Below are 15,428 nucleotides of genomic sequence, written 5' to 3'. Positions count from 1 at the left end.
CTGACGCCAGGATCCGGGGACAATACGATGGTTTTCATCTCCGTAATCAATTAAACCGCTTGAGATGTAGGTGGGATTTGCTTTCCTCAGCCAATTATGCAACGTGCAGCAGGCGAGCACTACCTTGTCCACCGATTCTAATTTTAAAGACATTGGTTTTTCAAACACTCTGAATTTACTCACAAGTATGCCGAAAGTATTTTCTATCACTCTTCGAGCCCTTGAAAGTCGATAGTTGTAATTTTTTTCTTCTTCGGACAAGTTACGTCGCTTGTACGGTTCCATCAAATACGTCTTTAACGGAAACGCATCGTCCTACACAATTACGAAATCAGTTGGTATTGGTAAGCTGTTTGTCTCTAAAGCATTGTATAAAGAGCTGTTTTGAAATACTCCTCCATCAGAACCTCTTCCATTAGCGCCAACGTCAACATACAGTAAACAATAATCGGAGTCAGCTAAAGCCATTAAGACAATACTGAAACTATTTTTATAATTGTAAAAATCGGATCCAGTAGTGGGAGGGGCACGTATGACAATGTGTTTTCCGTCCAGAGCTCCTACACAGCCTGGAAAATTTCATCGATTTCTAAATCCATATTCAACATATTTCCAGTCATCTGATGTTGCCAGCACCTCAAACAAAATATTTCATGTTTTGATTGCAGGAGTTACCAACGAACACCACAACAGAGTCACAAGTACAACAATCAGAAGTGAAGCCTTCACAATCTCCACCCCAACATCAAAGGCCTATTGACGATCTCAATGAGACGGTTCCAGGACCATCCCACACCACAGAACAAACTGAGACATCCAGGCCAATTCGCAAGCAAAAAATGCCTTCAACAGAACCCCGGCAGTCATCCTCAAATAAACAACCTTTACATGACCCCCAAATTGATTTTATGTCAGGTGCCATTGACAAATTACAAGATATTTCTAATCGTGCTGCACAAATTACGAAAGATGACACATATGACTGTTTCGGGAAATATGTTGCGTCCATGTTACGCCAGATTGGACCTCCAACCGCTATCAGACTGCAAGAGAACATTACTTCTCTACTAGTTAACGCTATGTGCCCACCAACCAGTCAACACTACCTACAAGTAGAGAGTCAAGTATGACTGGAATTTCTGATGATTTCTTCTTTACGCAGTTATGATGAGCTATTAATACTAATCAGAACACAAAAAAAATTCTCTCATGTTAGTTATAATAAAATGTTACTGTAATAATTATTGTAGCTATAATAAAAAAATGGAATTGCTGGAATAAACGATTTGTTACAAAACAGCTGTAATAAAAGACTTGTTAAAAAAATTGTACTTATAACATTTCGCTTACCTCTATGAATTCTTTAAGTGTCTTGTGAGCAGCTTCGCAGGTGTTGGGTATGAATTTACTAATTGTACTTTTTGGAACACGAAATAAAAGTTCCAGACTCTTGAAAGAGTCTCCTGTGGCTAAATATCGTAAAGTCACTAGAAGTTTTGTTTTTGCACTTACTGCCTGTCTCATATTAGTATCTGATTTTGCGACCAGTGGTGAAACACGTTCCAGAAGGAAATCAAATTGGTCTTCAGACACTCGTAGTAAGTTCTTGAAATCATCTGGGTAACTAGTTCTGAGTTCCATGTCAACCAAATTATGTGGCCCTAATTTCCTGTTTAGAATCCACTTCCTAACCCACCATCGCCTTTTCTTCCGTTTTCCTTTCATTTCCACCATTTGATTCATTCTCTGTGCTAAAATAGCAGCAAAAACTGAACTCACAACAGCACAACTTTCTATGAGGAGCTCGTTCATGATCAGCTTTCCGCGATCAACTGAATCACGTCTTCGTAGACACTTCAGCCAGTGTGAACTACTCACGACCCACGACTGGTGGGTTCACGCCTGCAAATTCACGAAAGCAAGTACGAAAGCGTTGCACGCTTTCGTATCCACACCCCGTGGAAACGTAGCATAACAGACAACTTCCTACTTACAAAACCAATGGCCCAAAACCATATGCAATGAGGATAGCCTGGACATGGAGATGATCCACCTAAAGAGGATATACAGCAACCATGAGGTCATGTGTATGCTTGCCCCAAAACAAAGGATTCTTGAGCAACTGAGCAACTGTTGGCTTCTCAAGGACTCCTCCATTGATTTAGTTGATTGGTTTGTTTGTTTGTGTGCTCATTTATTTGTTCATCGATTCATTGATTTATTGATCCATTCATTCTTTATAGTTCTTTCAGTCTCCCTGTATAGATTGATGCATTGAAAGTATATGTGTTATAAAACCTTTATAGAAGTTCTTTTGTCACCTCATGCTTTCATTCATATACAGAACTTGAGAAGTATTATCATGTATGAGGTGTTTGTGTAAATAATAATAATTGGTTGTGGACTGGATGATTTGATTTATTGGATGCCTCCTGTTACAGTCACTCTTAATTACTATCGATTATAACAGCTCACAGTTGATGACTGCCTAAGACTTGCTCCATTCCTCACTGGACTACAAGTGTCTTCTCTTCTCCTGTAACTGACTTGGTTCTGATTTAGGAGTCAGTCACTTTTTCAGCTTCTGTTGGCCACTGGTTAACACTTCACAGCTGAACACGGAACTCTCTTATGACTAACTTACAACTGAACTGAACTATGACTCCCTTACAACTGACTTGTTCTTCTCTGCATGGCTCCTTATATATGCTGCCAGTAACCATGGAAAATGTCTGTTGTCACTGGAAACGTTCTTACTGAACCCTTATCTAGCAATGGACTTGTTCGTAGATGTGGGAACATATGTTTGGCAAGCTGCTGGCTAGCAATGGATGTTCACTCTGGCTCCACTATTCCGGCTTTCAGGCCTCATGTCATAGTATGTTTACAATTGTTACTGCAGGTGACAGTGGAGAATTTTGTGCGGCTCTTGACTGGGCGCTCACCGCCAGGTACACCTCGTTCTAAACAGTTACTGACAGATGAAGGGAGTAACGTGCTGGTTTACCTCACGGGTCATGGAGGTGATGGCTTTCTCAAATTTCAAGATTCAGAGGAGGTAACAAGCCAAGAATTGGCTGATGCAGTTGAGCAAATGTGGCAGAAGCGAAGGTAAGGTTATGTACACCTGTATTAATAATATTAACCCCCAAAATCCTCTCACTATCTTTTAATAAACATTTTCACAGCAGGGAAAAAATTCTGTAGAAAATCCTAAGCTATCACTGAACACAGTATGTAAAACTAAACAGGTACTCCCATATAGCCACATACTCTAATCGCATTACGTAAGAGATGTATGTACATGGACAAGAAAGGTAATTCTGAAATACAAACTTCAAATCACTGAAGGTCCCAGTTATCTATTGCAAGTAAGTACTGCAGTTGTGATAATGGGAGCAAACTTCCAGTTCTCAATTTGCTTGCTATTCATGGCCAGGTTAGTAATTAGGCAGGCTTGTTTTAATTCAATTTTATGTGTGTATCATTACAAGAAGATTTTGCTGCTTTTGTAATAACTTATCATTGTCATAACTGCCTGTTCTGATGATTACTGTTGAGATCATATTCATGCCAAGAGGTGGGTTCCTGTTTATTCAAATGTTTTTGGTTTTATTTGCTGTGATCTCAGACAGTGAGACCAAAGGACATCCACAGCAGTAGTACAGCAATCCCTTGCAAACTTTGCATTTAAAGTATCTACACCTCTCTATTTGTATATAGTTTTTCAAGACACAGTATTTGGCTTCATGTATCTATGGTTATCAGTTTGTGTATGTGTGTGTAAAATATTGATAGCATCCACACAGTAAGATCCATGTTTGCTTGGGAAGGGCTCATGACATTCAAAAACTCTTTTCTACCTTCCACATTACCATTGCAATGCTTTTTTTACATTTGTTAATATTTTATGTTTTAATTTTTTGAATATGTTATGTAGCTTTTGTGCTTAGCGGTGGAACAGGAACCTTCAGGCTTGAATGATTGTTAACAGTGACTACAGTTCCCATAATTCCCTCCCATATATATCCCATGGTCAATGATGGATGACCATAGTGTAAAGCATTTCAACTGTGTTTAGGGGTTTTGTGGTGCAGTTTATCCTGTCAGTATTGTCATCATGAAAGTTAATTGAATTTGCAATGTGCAAAGGCACTTTGATGCATGTACAGGGGCTGGACAAAAATATTGAAACACCCAACAAAAAACACGTTACCATGACTAACATGGTGTAGGACAACCTCTGGCTTGCAGAACTGTTTGCAATCTCCTTGGAATGAATAAATAGATGTCCTCTATGATTTGCTAGGGAATATTGTACCATTCTTCCTGCAAAACATTGGCGTGTTCTGTTAACGATGATGGAGGTGGATAGAGTGCCCGCAGATTGCTCTGCAAAACAGACCACAAAGGCTCAATAATATTGATATCTGGCAATTGTGGGAGCCGTGGCAGATGTGACACTTCATCTTCGTGCTCAGAAAACCAGTCCTGGATGATGTGAGCTATGTGAACACGGGCATTGTCGTCTTGGTAAATGGCATCACCATTGGGGACCAAAGTTTGCACCATGGGATAGGCGTGGTCTCCCAAAATGGTCACATAGTCGTTGGCAGTGAAGTGACCTTGTGGGGTAATGGTGGGTCCGACAGAATACCACAATATGGCTGCCCATACCATGATCGAACCCCCGCCATGTTTCACTCTTGGCAGCAAACAATCTGGATCGTAAGCTTGGGATGGCGTTTTCCAGATGTAAACTCAGCTAGAAGTCAGAAACAGTGTGAAGGTGGACTCATCCGACCAAGTGACCATCTACCATTGCTCCACAGTCCAGGTTTTATGACTTCGGCACCGTACTTTCCGCTTAGTGCCCTTTTTTATCAGTGATGAGTGGCTTTGAAATTGCAGCTCATCCAGAAATACCCTTCTTGTGGAGTTCCCTTCATACTGTTTTGCTGCTGACAGGATTTGTGAGTGTGACATTCAGTTCAGCAGTCAACTTTTGCAGCTTCATTATTCTTATTTTTCGTCACAATCCTACTCAATGTTCATCTGTCTCGATCACTCAACACACATTTCCATCCACGCTGGTGTTTATCGGATGTGGTTTTTCCAGTCCTCCTGTATGCGGTCATAATCTTGGGTACTGTGCCTGGTGAAACACCAAAAACCTCGGCTACCTTGGTTACAGAAGCACCCACCATACAGGCCCCAACAATTTGCCCGCATTCGAATTCTGTTAGCTCTGACATGATGCACTAAAAACTGCACAGAACACTGTCTCGACAACAGATGAAGCTTGCAAAGTATTGCAGAGGTTGTACAGGTAGTGGTATTGAACAGGTACGACAGCGTCACCTACAAACGTCACTAAAATAAACACTTCATTTCAGGCATGCATTTCACGAGGTGTTTCCGTATTTTTGTCTATCCCCTGTAGTTTTCTAAATGCTCTCTTTTGTCAGCATGAATCTTGTATTCTGACTGGACACTTAATGACTATTGGCGGCCTCAGATACAAGTTTTAAATTTATGTTAAACTTTCTAGTAAAAATATACAAGGTGTGGCAATAAAGAACCCGGATTACTTTTATGACTCATTTCCGGCCACGTCATTGAAGAAGAGGAGGGTAGGGCATTGACCCTTGGACTTCCCTCTACCGTCACACAAAGTTTCATTCACGTGCATCGGTTAGTCTGGCCGCGACCATTGTTAGAAGCGGATCGTGTTTCTGAGCTCCGTCGGAATAATGCTGAGTGCTAATGCAGAACAACGTGCTAACATCAAATTCCTCACAAAACTTGGAAAATCTGCCACTGAAACTTACAATTTGTTGACAGAAGTATATGGTGATCAGTGTCTATCTCGCACGCAAGTTTTCGAGTGGTTTAAGAAGTTTATGGAGGGTAGGAAAAACGTCGGGAACGATCCAAAATCGGGCCGTCCTCCCACTGCGAAAACTCCAGAGAATGTGGAGAAGGTCGCTAGAATTGTTCGAAGAGATCGTCGACTGAGCATTCGAGCAATTTCTGAACTTACGAACATCAATAAGGAAAGTGTTAGACAGATTTTGCACGACGATCTGGGCATGAAAAAGGTGTGTGCTAAAGTGGTGCCAAAAATCCTTACCCCCCAGCAAAAGGAACATCGAGTGAATTGCTGTGTTGACACTCTTGAAAACATTGAAAATGATCCTGATTTCTTCCAAAACGTAATTACGTGTGACGAAACTTGGATTCTTCAATATGATCCAGAGACTAAGCGACAATCCATGCATTGGAAGAGCCCCAAATCCCCTAGGAAGAAGAAAGCGCGCATGAGCAAGTCCAAATTCAAAGCAATGATGATTGTTTTTTTCGATATCCGGGGGGTAATCTACATTGATTGGGTGCCTGAAGGTCAGACTGTCAATCAGGTTTATTATAAAAATGTTTTGACGTACCTCCGTGAACGTGTGCGACGAAGGAGACCAGACATGTGGAAGAATGCCTCATGGGTTCTTCATCACGACAACGCGCCAGCACACAACGCGCTATCTGTGAAGAGGTATTTGGCAAAAAACAACATTCCAGTGATGGAACATCCACCGTATTCTCCGGACCTAGCACCGTGCGACTTTTTTCTCTTCCCAAAAATCAAGTCTGCGCTGAAAGGGACCAGGTTCGAGTCCGTGGATGCAGTGAAAGCAAAAGCGACGCAACTCTTGAAGAGCATAACACAAGATGACCTGCAGCACTGCTTCCAACAGTGGAAAATTCGCATGGAGCGGTGTAGGGATCGGGGAGGGGACTACATTGAAGGGGATAACATTTCGACTGTCTGATTTTTTTTTAATAAAGGGTTAGAGCATGAATCCAGTTTCTTTATTGCCACACCTTGTATTATGCATTCTTCCATAGAATGCTTAAAATTGAGACATAATTGGAAAGTTATGTCCATCTCTCTGCTTCCAAGTATCTCTAAAACTACTTAATGGGTTTCAGCAAAATTTGGTACTGACTGTTTTTTCACTGAAAGTTGCTAGGTTAATTTAATTTTGCTTTATATGGAGCCAGTGTAGCCCAACCTAATTGATGTTTGCAGAGTTGACTTATCACAGAAATATTTGGTACATGACATAAGAATTAGGGCAACCATACAACAAAGTGTTTGTGGCGGTATTGGGTTGTCATGGTCGTGATCTACAGAGCTAACTTTTTGTATATGCACAGTCACTACTCCAGTGTGGATCTATTTATTCTTGTTCCAAGAACTTATTATTGTTGCATTAATAACGCACACCATAGTGCACGACATGGCATGTCTTTTCTTGTGCAAATACATAACTTCTTTTTGACAAAAAAAACTGTGGATCAAGTTTAGGGCAAAGAAAAGAGTTTGTGCATATCAAATCCACAGACTTACCAGTTGTTTTCACCTACTGACTCAAGATTCTAACCACAGTGTATTAAGTCTTAAGTTCAGGTTCTTTGTTAGAAATTAGTGGCAAGTGGCAGTTCTGATCCATTGTAGGCTGTAACTACACACTTTCCTGCTTCATTGAAAGTGTGCAGGTAAAACTGTGTGTGTGTGTGGGGGGGGGCACATGCATGAGAGAGAGAGAGAGAGAGGCCTGTTAATTTTGTCATTAAGTTCTACAGTTTTTATTTCAAAAACTCATTGAACTTGGTGAATATTTGATTAAACACAGGGCAAATAATTTCTGACTGCAGTATGCTGTAGTGTGATTATGGATATCACTTTGCAGGTATCATGAGATTTTCTTCATGATTGACACATGCCAGGCTGCTTCCTTGTATGAGAAGTTTTACTCACCCAATATCTTGTCTGTGGCTAGCAGCCTAGTGGGAGAGGATTCACTCTCAGTAAGTTGCAGAATGTTGTTAACACCACATATACACGGTGCCAAATCCCAGAAGACTGCTTTCTTCATGTTGTCATAGAATCGATAGAATAAATTTTATGTTATGTATAATATGGAAAAATTTAGTGTCAGTATTTGAGGCAGACTGTTAGGTTAAAATATGAAATGGGATTTAACTTCTGGAGAAATAAAAAGAAACCAGGCCTATGTTAATTTAATGTACATGAGGAAGAATGTATAATGCTAAAATTTCATGTGAATGAACCATTCACGCTAGGCATGTGAAACATTATATAGAGATCATAATGTTGAAATTTATGTGACACATTCTTCTGTATATTAAAAATTACAAATATAGTGATACCTCAAATGTTGTGATTATATTGGGCAAATTCAATGTAGCTGGGATCAGTAGTAGTGGAAATTATGTACAAAAATGGATTAGTGAATTGAGTTGTAATTAATTTATCATTTCTGTTAGCCTCACCATATAGACTTGAGGGTAGGAATCTTCAGGTTCTTTCTAAAGTTGTTGTCAGTCTTTTCCTTGATATTTCTTATTACGAACATAAATGTGTTTGATTTTCTCTTTCAGCACCATGTTGATCCTGCTATAGGAGTGTACATCATTGACAGATATACATACTATGCACTTGACTTTTTGGAACGAGTGGAGCCAGACAGTACTAAAACAATGGGTGAATTTGTAAGTAAACAACATGAAGTATTGATGAGAGCAATGAGTGCAAACATTTATTTTCAGAAATGGGATTGATTGATTGATTGATTGATTGGTCGGTCGGTCAGTGGATGCATTCATTCATAGGTTATTCAACATTGATGTTTCAGTCGTAGCAGTTAGGTAGCATTAAATTAAATGGCAAGATGATTGTGAACAGTGAGACAGCCATGGCCAATCTCAAGTTGTTATTTGCTTGGAGAGACAAGTCATGGTAACCTCAGTGAGGGTAACTTGTAACCAGGCTGAGCCTCTTGCTCACTTCTTGTCAAAAACAAACGTAATGTATTACTGCTGTGCCAAGTGGCCGTGTTTCAGAAAAATCTTGTGATTGAGAGACAGATTTCATTCTCTTACTTACACAGTTATCAAGTTGACTACTGGCAAGCCAGTGTACTGTCTTATATTGTGTTACTGCCTGTCATCTACAATCTGTTACTTGCATTTAACCAGTTTCAGACATATTTTTCACATTTCTCCATCAGTGTTGACTAAGTAAATTCTAGTGATGGTGAAAACATTTCCACATATCATATGGATGCTTTTCTTTACACAGTAATGTCCTGAATCTAATAGAAGACTTCTTCACATGATACAGCTGTATGTAAACAAGCAAGTCATTGGTACATTTACCATCAATGAGAATCTTGATTTATGTTTGTGTCAGCTCTGGACATGATAAGTGTGGTATTAGAAATTACAGTCTTTATCAAAACATTAATACAAAATTTTACAGTGGATCCACCCCATGCTGGTACCATGTGAAGTGTTTATTCTGTACAGTATTCCATCCCTTCAGGCATGCAGTCCTCTAGGAAGGAGGAAGTCATGGTCACTCTCATCTAATACATAAACATTTGTTGCATATAGATTAGGCACCTATTTTTACATAGTATGGGGCACCCCTTACAATCTTATGCATCTTGGTGGAATTCCCATGTTATGTCAAAGAACATGCCACATTTTAACCTCATGACATCCTTGGAGCTGACTTACTAAGTGTACCGAATGTTCTGGAAGTTCTCAACAGTATAGGGATTACCACAAGTATGTTCGACTGTCGGAATTTTGTACGTTTGTAGACATCATTATGACTGTCTCATTTCCTTCATGTTATCATTTCTGAACCTCATTTGCATGCTTCACAGACTGCTGTCCCATTCATCCTATTTGTTTTAATTTTACCGCTGGTCTATCTGTTAGTTCCGTTTACTCTCTGACAGTTATGTAGTTTTACTGCATTTTAGCACAGATTAAGTAATTGACTTTCTGGCTTGTATTTTATTTAAGTTCAAATAGCTATTAAGCTGATGCATCTTAAACCCAGTCCCTCACACTACAACACTGCAGTCATGGCACTGACACTTACATAAGGATAGAAAAAGAAATATAAAACGGAATATCATTCAGTATGGAAGCAGTGAATCCATCAGGTTCGCAACAGATGTCAGCTCAATAGTGATGCGCACACACCTGCATATTTTCATGAATTTTATTAATTTCGTAGTTGGCTTCATAGTGAGAACGTTTCAATGTTAGTTATGTTGTCGGCTGATTTTGTTTCAGCTTGCTGTTTGCCCCAAGAGAGTTTGTATCTCCACAGTTGGTGTGAGAAAGGATCTGTTCTCACGTGATCCTCACAAGGTCCTAATCACAGATTTTTTTGGATCTCTGCGGCCTGTGGAGCTCACTGTGTCAGGACTGAATGTGACTGCAATACCAAGAACACAGAATAGAACTAGGAGGTGAGATACTTGTAAAAGCGAAATAGTCATTTGATTCTTATAATTCTGAAAGTAGGCAAGTTCTGTACTTCCACAAGGACACAAAGGTGCCAAAACAATGAACTCCGCATGCTGATATGCTTTTGTATTCTGTATAGACATTATTTGAACCTAATAATCTTGAAAATAATGAACATGTAGACCTTTTCTTTGTATTTGTTCTTTGCACAAAGTACATAAAATGAAGGCTGTATACATAGGAAGGGGGTAATTAAAAATTGTAGAATTTGAATTTCTCACATTGGTGGTTATGAAGAGTACTGCTTCTGGGATGTAGTGCCATGTAGTCTTTTCTTGATATGTTTGTGTACATATTTTCGATATCGAAGGAGCATATTCTCATGTCACTATTCCATTCAGTGGTTTTTAGCTCAGTCACAATGTGGGTGGAATTGCACACATTGTGTGTGTATGGCAAATTTAAGTAGTGGTGTTTTTGTCAGTTGCTTTTCTAAGTCATATGCTGGTGCATTCTTCCACTTGATTATAGAGCTAATAGTTGTGTTTGTTATATGTACTTCTATTGTCACGTGCAGGCTCAGGGCCTTGAGATTTGTTTGTGTATTTCCATACTTTTTCTTTTTGTATTATGTTTACATGTTATAATGTTTTATCTGTCTATGGTAGCATTTATTAATTGTTGTGAATTGATTGTCTTGTATAAATGCTTTTGTTTTTTGTTTGTGTATTATTAGTGTTTTCTCTTTATCTGCTTTTGTTACTATGAGTTTGTCAGGCTGCGCCATAGTTCAAGCGGTTAGTCGCCGGCTTTTCACCACGGTGGCCTGGGTTCGATCTCAGGTCTGGTCAAGTGGAATTTGTGGTGGACAGAGTGGCGCTGGGGTGAGTTTTCTCCAAGTACTTCGGTTTCCCCTGCCAGTCTTCAGTCCACCAAATTCTCCATCATCATAATCACCTGGGGCCCACATTCACCCCCCCCCACGGAGATGGAGATGGTTGCTCAGCTGTTGAAGTGATCAGGAAAAGGTTTGCTTGCGCAGCGCGGTCACCGGAGTGGTGAGGCGGTAGCTATGCCAGTTGCCCAGTGCGTCGGGTGTGAGACCGCCGGACAGCCGATACAGATACAGATACATTGAGTTACAGTTACAGTTCTAGATTCTACAGTTCACTATTGTTATTATCCGTCTGTGTATACTGTGCAGCTGCAATAAATCCTATAGGACAGTTCAACTAGTGGTTGTCTCTTCATATGACATCCACACTGGTGACCCCGATGTGATTGGAAGCACGTGTGGTGAAAATCAACGACTCCCNTCATATGAAGAGACAACCACTAGTTGAACTGTCCTATAGGATTTATTGCAGCTGCACAGTATACACAGACGGATAATAACAATAGTGAACTGTAGAATCTAGAACTGTAACTGTAACTCAGTGTATCTTCTTATGTAGCCTAGAGTCAGACATATAGAAAACATGTCACTGTCAGTATTGTTGTAGGCTTTGCCTAGCAACCGCTGTTTACTCGTCGTTGCTAAGCAGTGAAGCTTGCGTTGTCATGCTTGTTTGAATGTGAGCAGCTCCCACACTACAATAGGCCAATCAGTGGCCACCGTGCCAAGTGGACCCAATTGGACTCCACCCCCCACTAAGTGAAAAAATGAGTTTGTTTGTTCTCATTTTACTTTATATGTTAGTCATTAATTTCAATTCAGTCTTGTTTCTCTTACTTATTGTATTATTGCCCTGGATAATCTTTTTAAGTTTTTTGCAACCTCATGTCTGTAGTAATTTTGTTCCATGGCATCTAACTGGCTTATTGCTGTTTCTGCTTTGAGAGCTAATGTTTCTATCCATTTTTTTTTGTGTGTGTTTACGAGGGGGGGCCCAAAAATAACCAGAAACGACCTGTTGCGCATGCATGCTTTGTAGTTACGAGTTGTGCTGCTAGGTGGTGTTAGCTGGGGGTCTCCCGCGACTGTTAGTGAGCTGGCGTCAGTCTGAGTTAAGTGGTTTGTCTGTGGTGCTCTGTTGTGTGCGTTCCTGTTTCAACCCTTTGGCGATTAGTGAGATGGCCGACCAGAAGGAACAAAGAGTGTGCGTGAAATTGATGAAGATCGTCGAAAGACCATTGACCAACTTTCTGAGGAAACGAACATCTCATGGAGCACGGTCCAGCGAATTTTAACCGAAGGTTTGCACATGAGACGGGTGTCTGCAAAATTTGTTCCTCGCTTGCTCGGAGATGACCAAAGAGAAAACCGCGTGAATGTTTGCCGCGACTTGAAGAGTGAAGTGCAGTTTTCCCTAACAGAAAGCAAAATTTCACGCACACTCTTTGTTCCTTCTGGTCGGCCATCTCACTAATCGCCAAAGGGTTGAAACAGGAACGCACACAACAGAGCACCAGAGACAAACCACTTAACTCAGACTGACGCCAGCTCACTAACAGTCGCGGGAGACCCCCAGCTAACAGCACCTAGCAGCACAACTCATAACTACAAAGCATGCGTGCGCAACAGGTGGTTTCCGGTTATTTTTGGGTCCCCCTTCGTATGATGTAAATTGTATTCTAACACTTAGTTAATAATTGTATTTCATCATTTGTGAACTGTATGTTTGTATGATTTTCTGCTCTAGTGTAGTATATGTGCTATGTTTTTTACTTGTTTATTTAACTTGTGTATTTTGTGTTGCTTATGGTATACTTCAGTCATTTCTTTTTTTCATTTTTGGTTTATGGATTGTTCGATATTGTTCCAGGAGTATCGCCATATGTGTTGATGTGCTAGAGCTGTGTGTATAATTTTTTGTTCCTTTTTGTATAAGAATGTTATTTAATTTTAAAACATATTGTTTGTTTTTCTCACCATTTCATTATTAGTTGGTATTTTGATCTGCACGTATCTCGGTACTAGCTTCATTGTTAAACATGTTTTGTAAAAATTTATATTAGAGTTACAGCGCAGTAGTTTCCCTTACAATTCATGTAGTTGTATATGGTGTTAGTGTGACTACTATTCATAATATTATATTTCAGCTTGTTCAGTATGTTTTTAGAATTTCTTATTAAATAGTATATGACCTTTCCTCAGATTTAATGTCATATGAGCAACAGATACACTTCCCTTATGACATAACATTTTGTTCATCCGTGACAGGTCACAGAAGGAAAGAGAGGTGCCTGATAGAAAGCTGCAGTATGCCAAACAATTCCCTACTTTTATATTTGAGTCATAAGATTTTTGTATAGGTAAGTAAGGAATGTTTGTGTCTTGTGAGTGGTTACATTTCAAAGTCTGCCTTTAGGGATAAGTTGAAGTGAATTAATAGCAAAGGATAGTAGGATATATAGATGGTATCTAAATTGGAACAGGGTTTAACCCATCTACATCTTCCCCACTTAAGATAGCCTGCCTTAGGAAACCACCCTTTGAATTCTTACCTATATTCCTCATCTATGAATTACTAAAAAGTGCCTTCACTAGTCACTAGATATCATGTTTGCTAAATCGCATGGAACACGTTGCTCACAGATGGCAGCAGTAGCACAGCTAACAATCTTTTTTGTATTTTTTATACCAATAAGGCTTGTAGGCTTGTGTAACTGGTCTACACATGAGTGCATGTAGGTGTACCTGTGGAAGCAAAGGGATTCAAAGTTGGTGCAGTGTTTATTTTGCATGTTTTATAGCTACTTCTTCTGAACTGTTCAACCACAAGAAAAGAATGACACCATTGCCACACTGGTTACAATACTCACACACATGTGCACGCACGCATGCACACAAAATGTGATTGAAGCTCCTCCAAAATCATTGAGTCACTTGGAAGAGGTACACACTCCTTGTGTCAGCTCAGGCTGTCAGAATTAAAACTGCTAGCATAATTGACAAAGCAAGTACTATTAAGCTTTTTGTAGAATTGCAACTCATGCTTTTTAGTATATAAACTCTTAGTAGAGGCAGAGATCAATTGTCTGAAGTGAGATTTTTTTTATTTTTGAAGCATCAAGTTTTCATACTTTTGCAACAGTCTGTTATATATCGCATCTCCACAGATAAAAAGACACTGTATAGAACAAACTGAAGCTCCTTGTGTTCATGGTAGTAACAGTTTAAGCTTTGCTTTAATTTGCCTTTATGTTTTAAGAATGTAAGTCACAGTAAGAACTTATCCTGGAATGACGATTACTTCTACAGTTAATGTGTCAGCTTGTGAACTTCAGCCAAGTGCCAGGTCAGAAATGGAGTCCCAGCTGAAGTTATGATAATGTACTGCCTTGTTAAGCCTTCATATGCTTCAAAGATGGTGACAGATGAAAATATTAACTCTAGGCAGTCAGAAGAGTAAGGTGTATTAGCATTGTTTAGGATAGCAGTATCTATGCTCAGGAATTTAGGATGTTCATTTCTGGGGAGCATTGTCAGATTTTTTGATTTGACAATGCCTTTCATGTGAAAACAAGGCAATCTTATACAATTTAATCCATGAAACAGTTTACATCTTAGATTGTTGTGTGCATTAATGTTATATATGCAGTACATATAAAGTAGCAGATGTCTGGTAGATATTTCATGACATTACACTTATAGACAGGAGCCAAAAGAGATCTGACATATTTTAAACTTGCATAAACATGTAGGAAGATGAAGAAAGCAGTCTTCTGGGATGTGGTGCAGTGTAGATATTGTGTTAACCGACTGTTCTGCCATAAGGGGGGGGGGCTAGGTAAATTCATTGATCTCTTTGGCTTCAAGTTCACAGTTCTCCTGGGACACTTGGGGGATGAAGGAGGCGATAGGGGAAGGGTGTGCGAAGTGTGGGATGGGGTCTATTAACCCTTTCGCGCGGTTATTTAAATTCCGCTGCCGTCTCTCCGGCGGTAATATATTCAGCCGGCCATTTAAATTTTGCTCGAAAATGATTTATTCATCATTGTTCTTAAATTATATGAGATAGGAACATGAAACTTTCATTAAAATGATCTTAAAAGGTGGTTTTATAACCTTACCTTATAATATGAGCGCCCGGTATCTCGGCAGTGGAAGCAGGTTGTTTAGAATTTGAGCAGTG

At 39.7% G+C, this 15,428-nt stretch overlaps 1 protein-coding gene across 4 annotated transcripts in view; it reads left to right on the top strand.

Annotated features, from left to right (window-relative positions):
* Window positions 1-15,428, top strand: part of LOC111872088 (putative GPI-anchor transamidase) — a 44,431-nt gene that overhangs the window by 8,053 nt on the left and 20,950 nt on the right. For 3 of the 4 annotated variants that reach the window (XM_023865636.2, XM_023865637.2, XM_023865635.2), the window contains exons 4-8: window positions 2,903-3,111; window positions 7,752-7,869; window positions 8,464-8,574; window positions 10,174-10,352; window positions 13,514-13,605. In XM_023865636.2, the coding sequence (XP_023721404.1) occupies window positions 2,903-3,111; window positions 7,752-7,869; window positions 8,464-8,574; window positions 10,174-10,352; window positions 13,514-13,592 (696 nt within the window). In that variant the 3' untranslated portion in view covers window positions 13,593-13,605. Of the gene's footprint in view, window positions 1-2,902; window positions 3,112-7,751; window positions 7,870-8,463; window positions 8,575-10,173; window positions 10,353-13,513; window positions 13,606-14,554; window positions 15,272-15,428 lie in introns of those variants that run through there. The other variant, XM_023865638.2, reaches the window with a different exon arrangement.

Source organism: Cryptotermes secundus, unplaced genomic scaffold (assembly GCF_002891405.2).
Source record: "Cryptotermes secundus unplaced genomic scaffold, Csec_1.0 scaffold356, whole genome shotgun sequence".
NCBI lineage: Eukaryota > Metazoa > Arthropoda > Insecta > Blattodea > Kalotermitidae > Cryptotermes > Cryptotermes secundus.
This window is presented reverse-complemented; position numbering and strand designations above follow the sequence as displayed.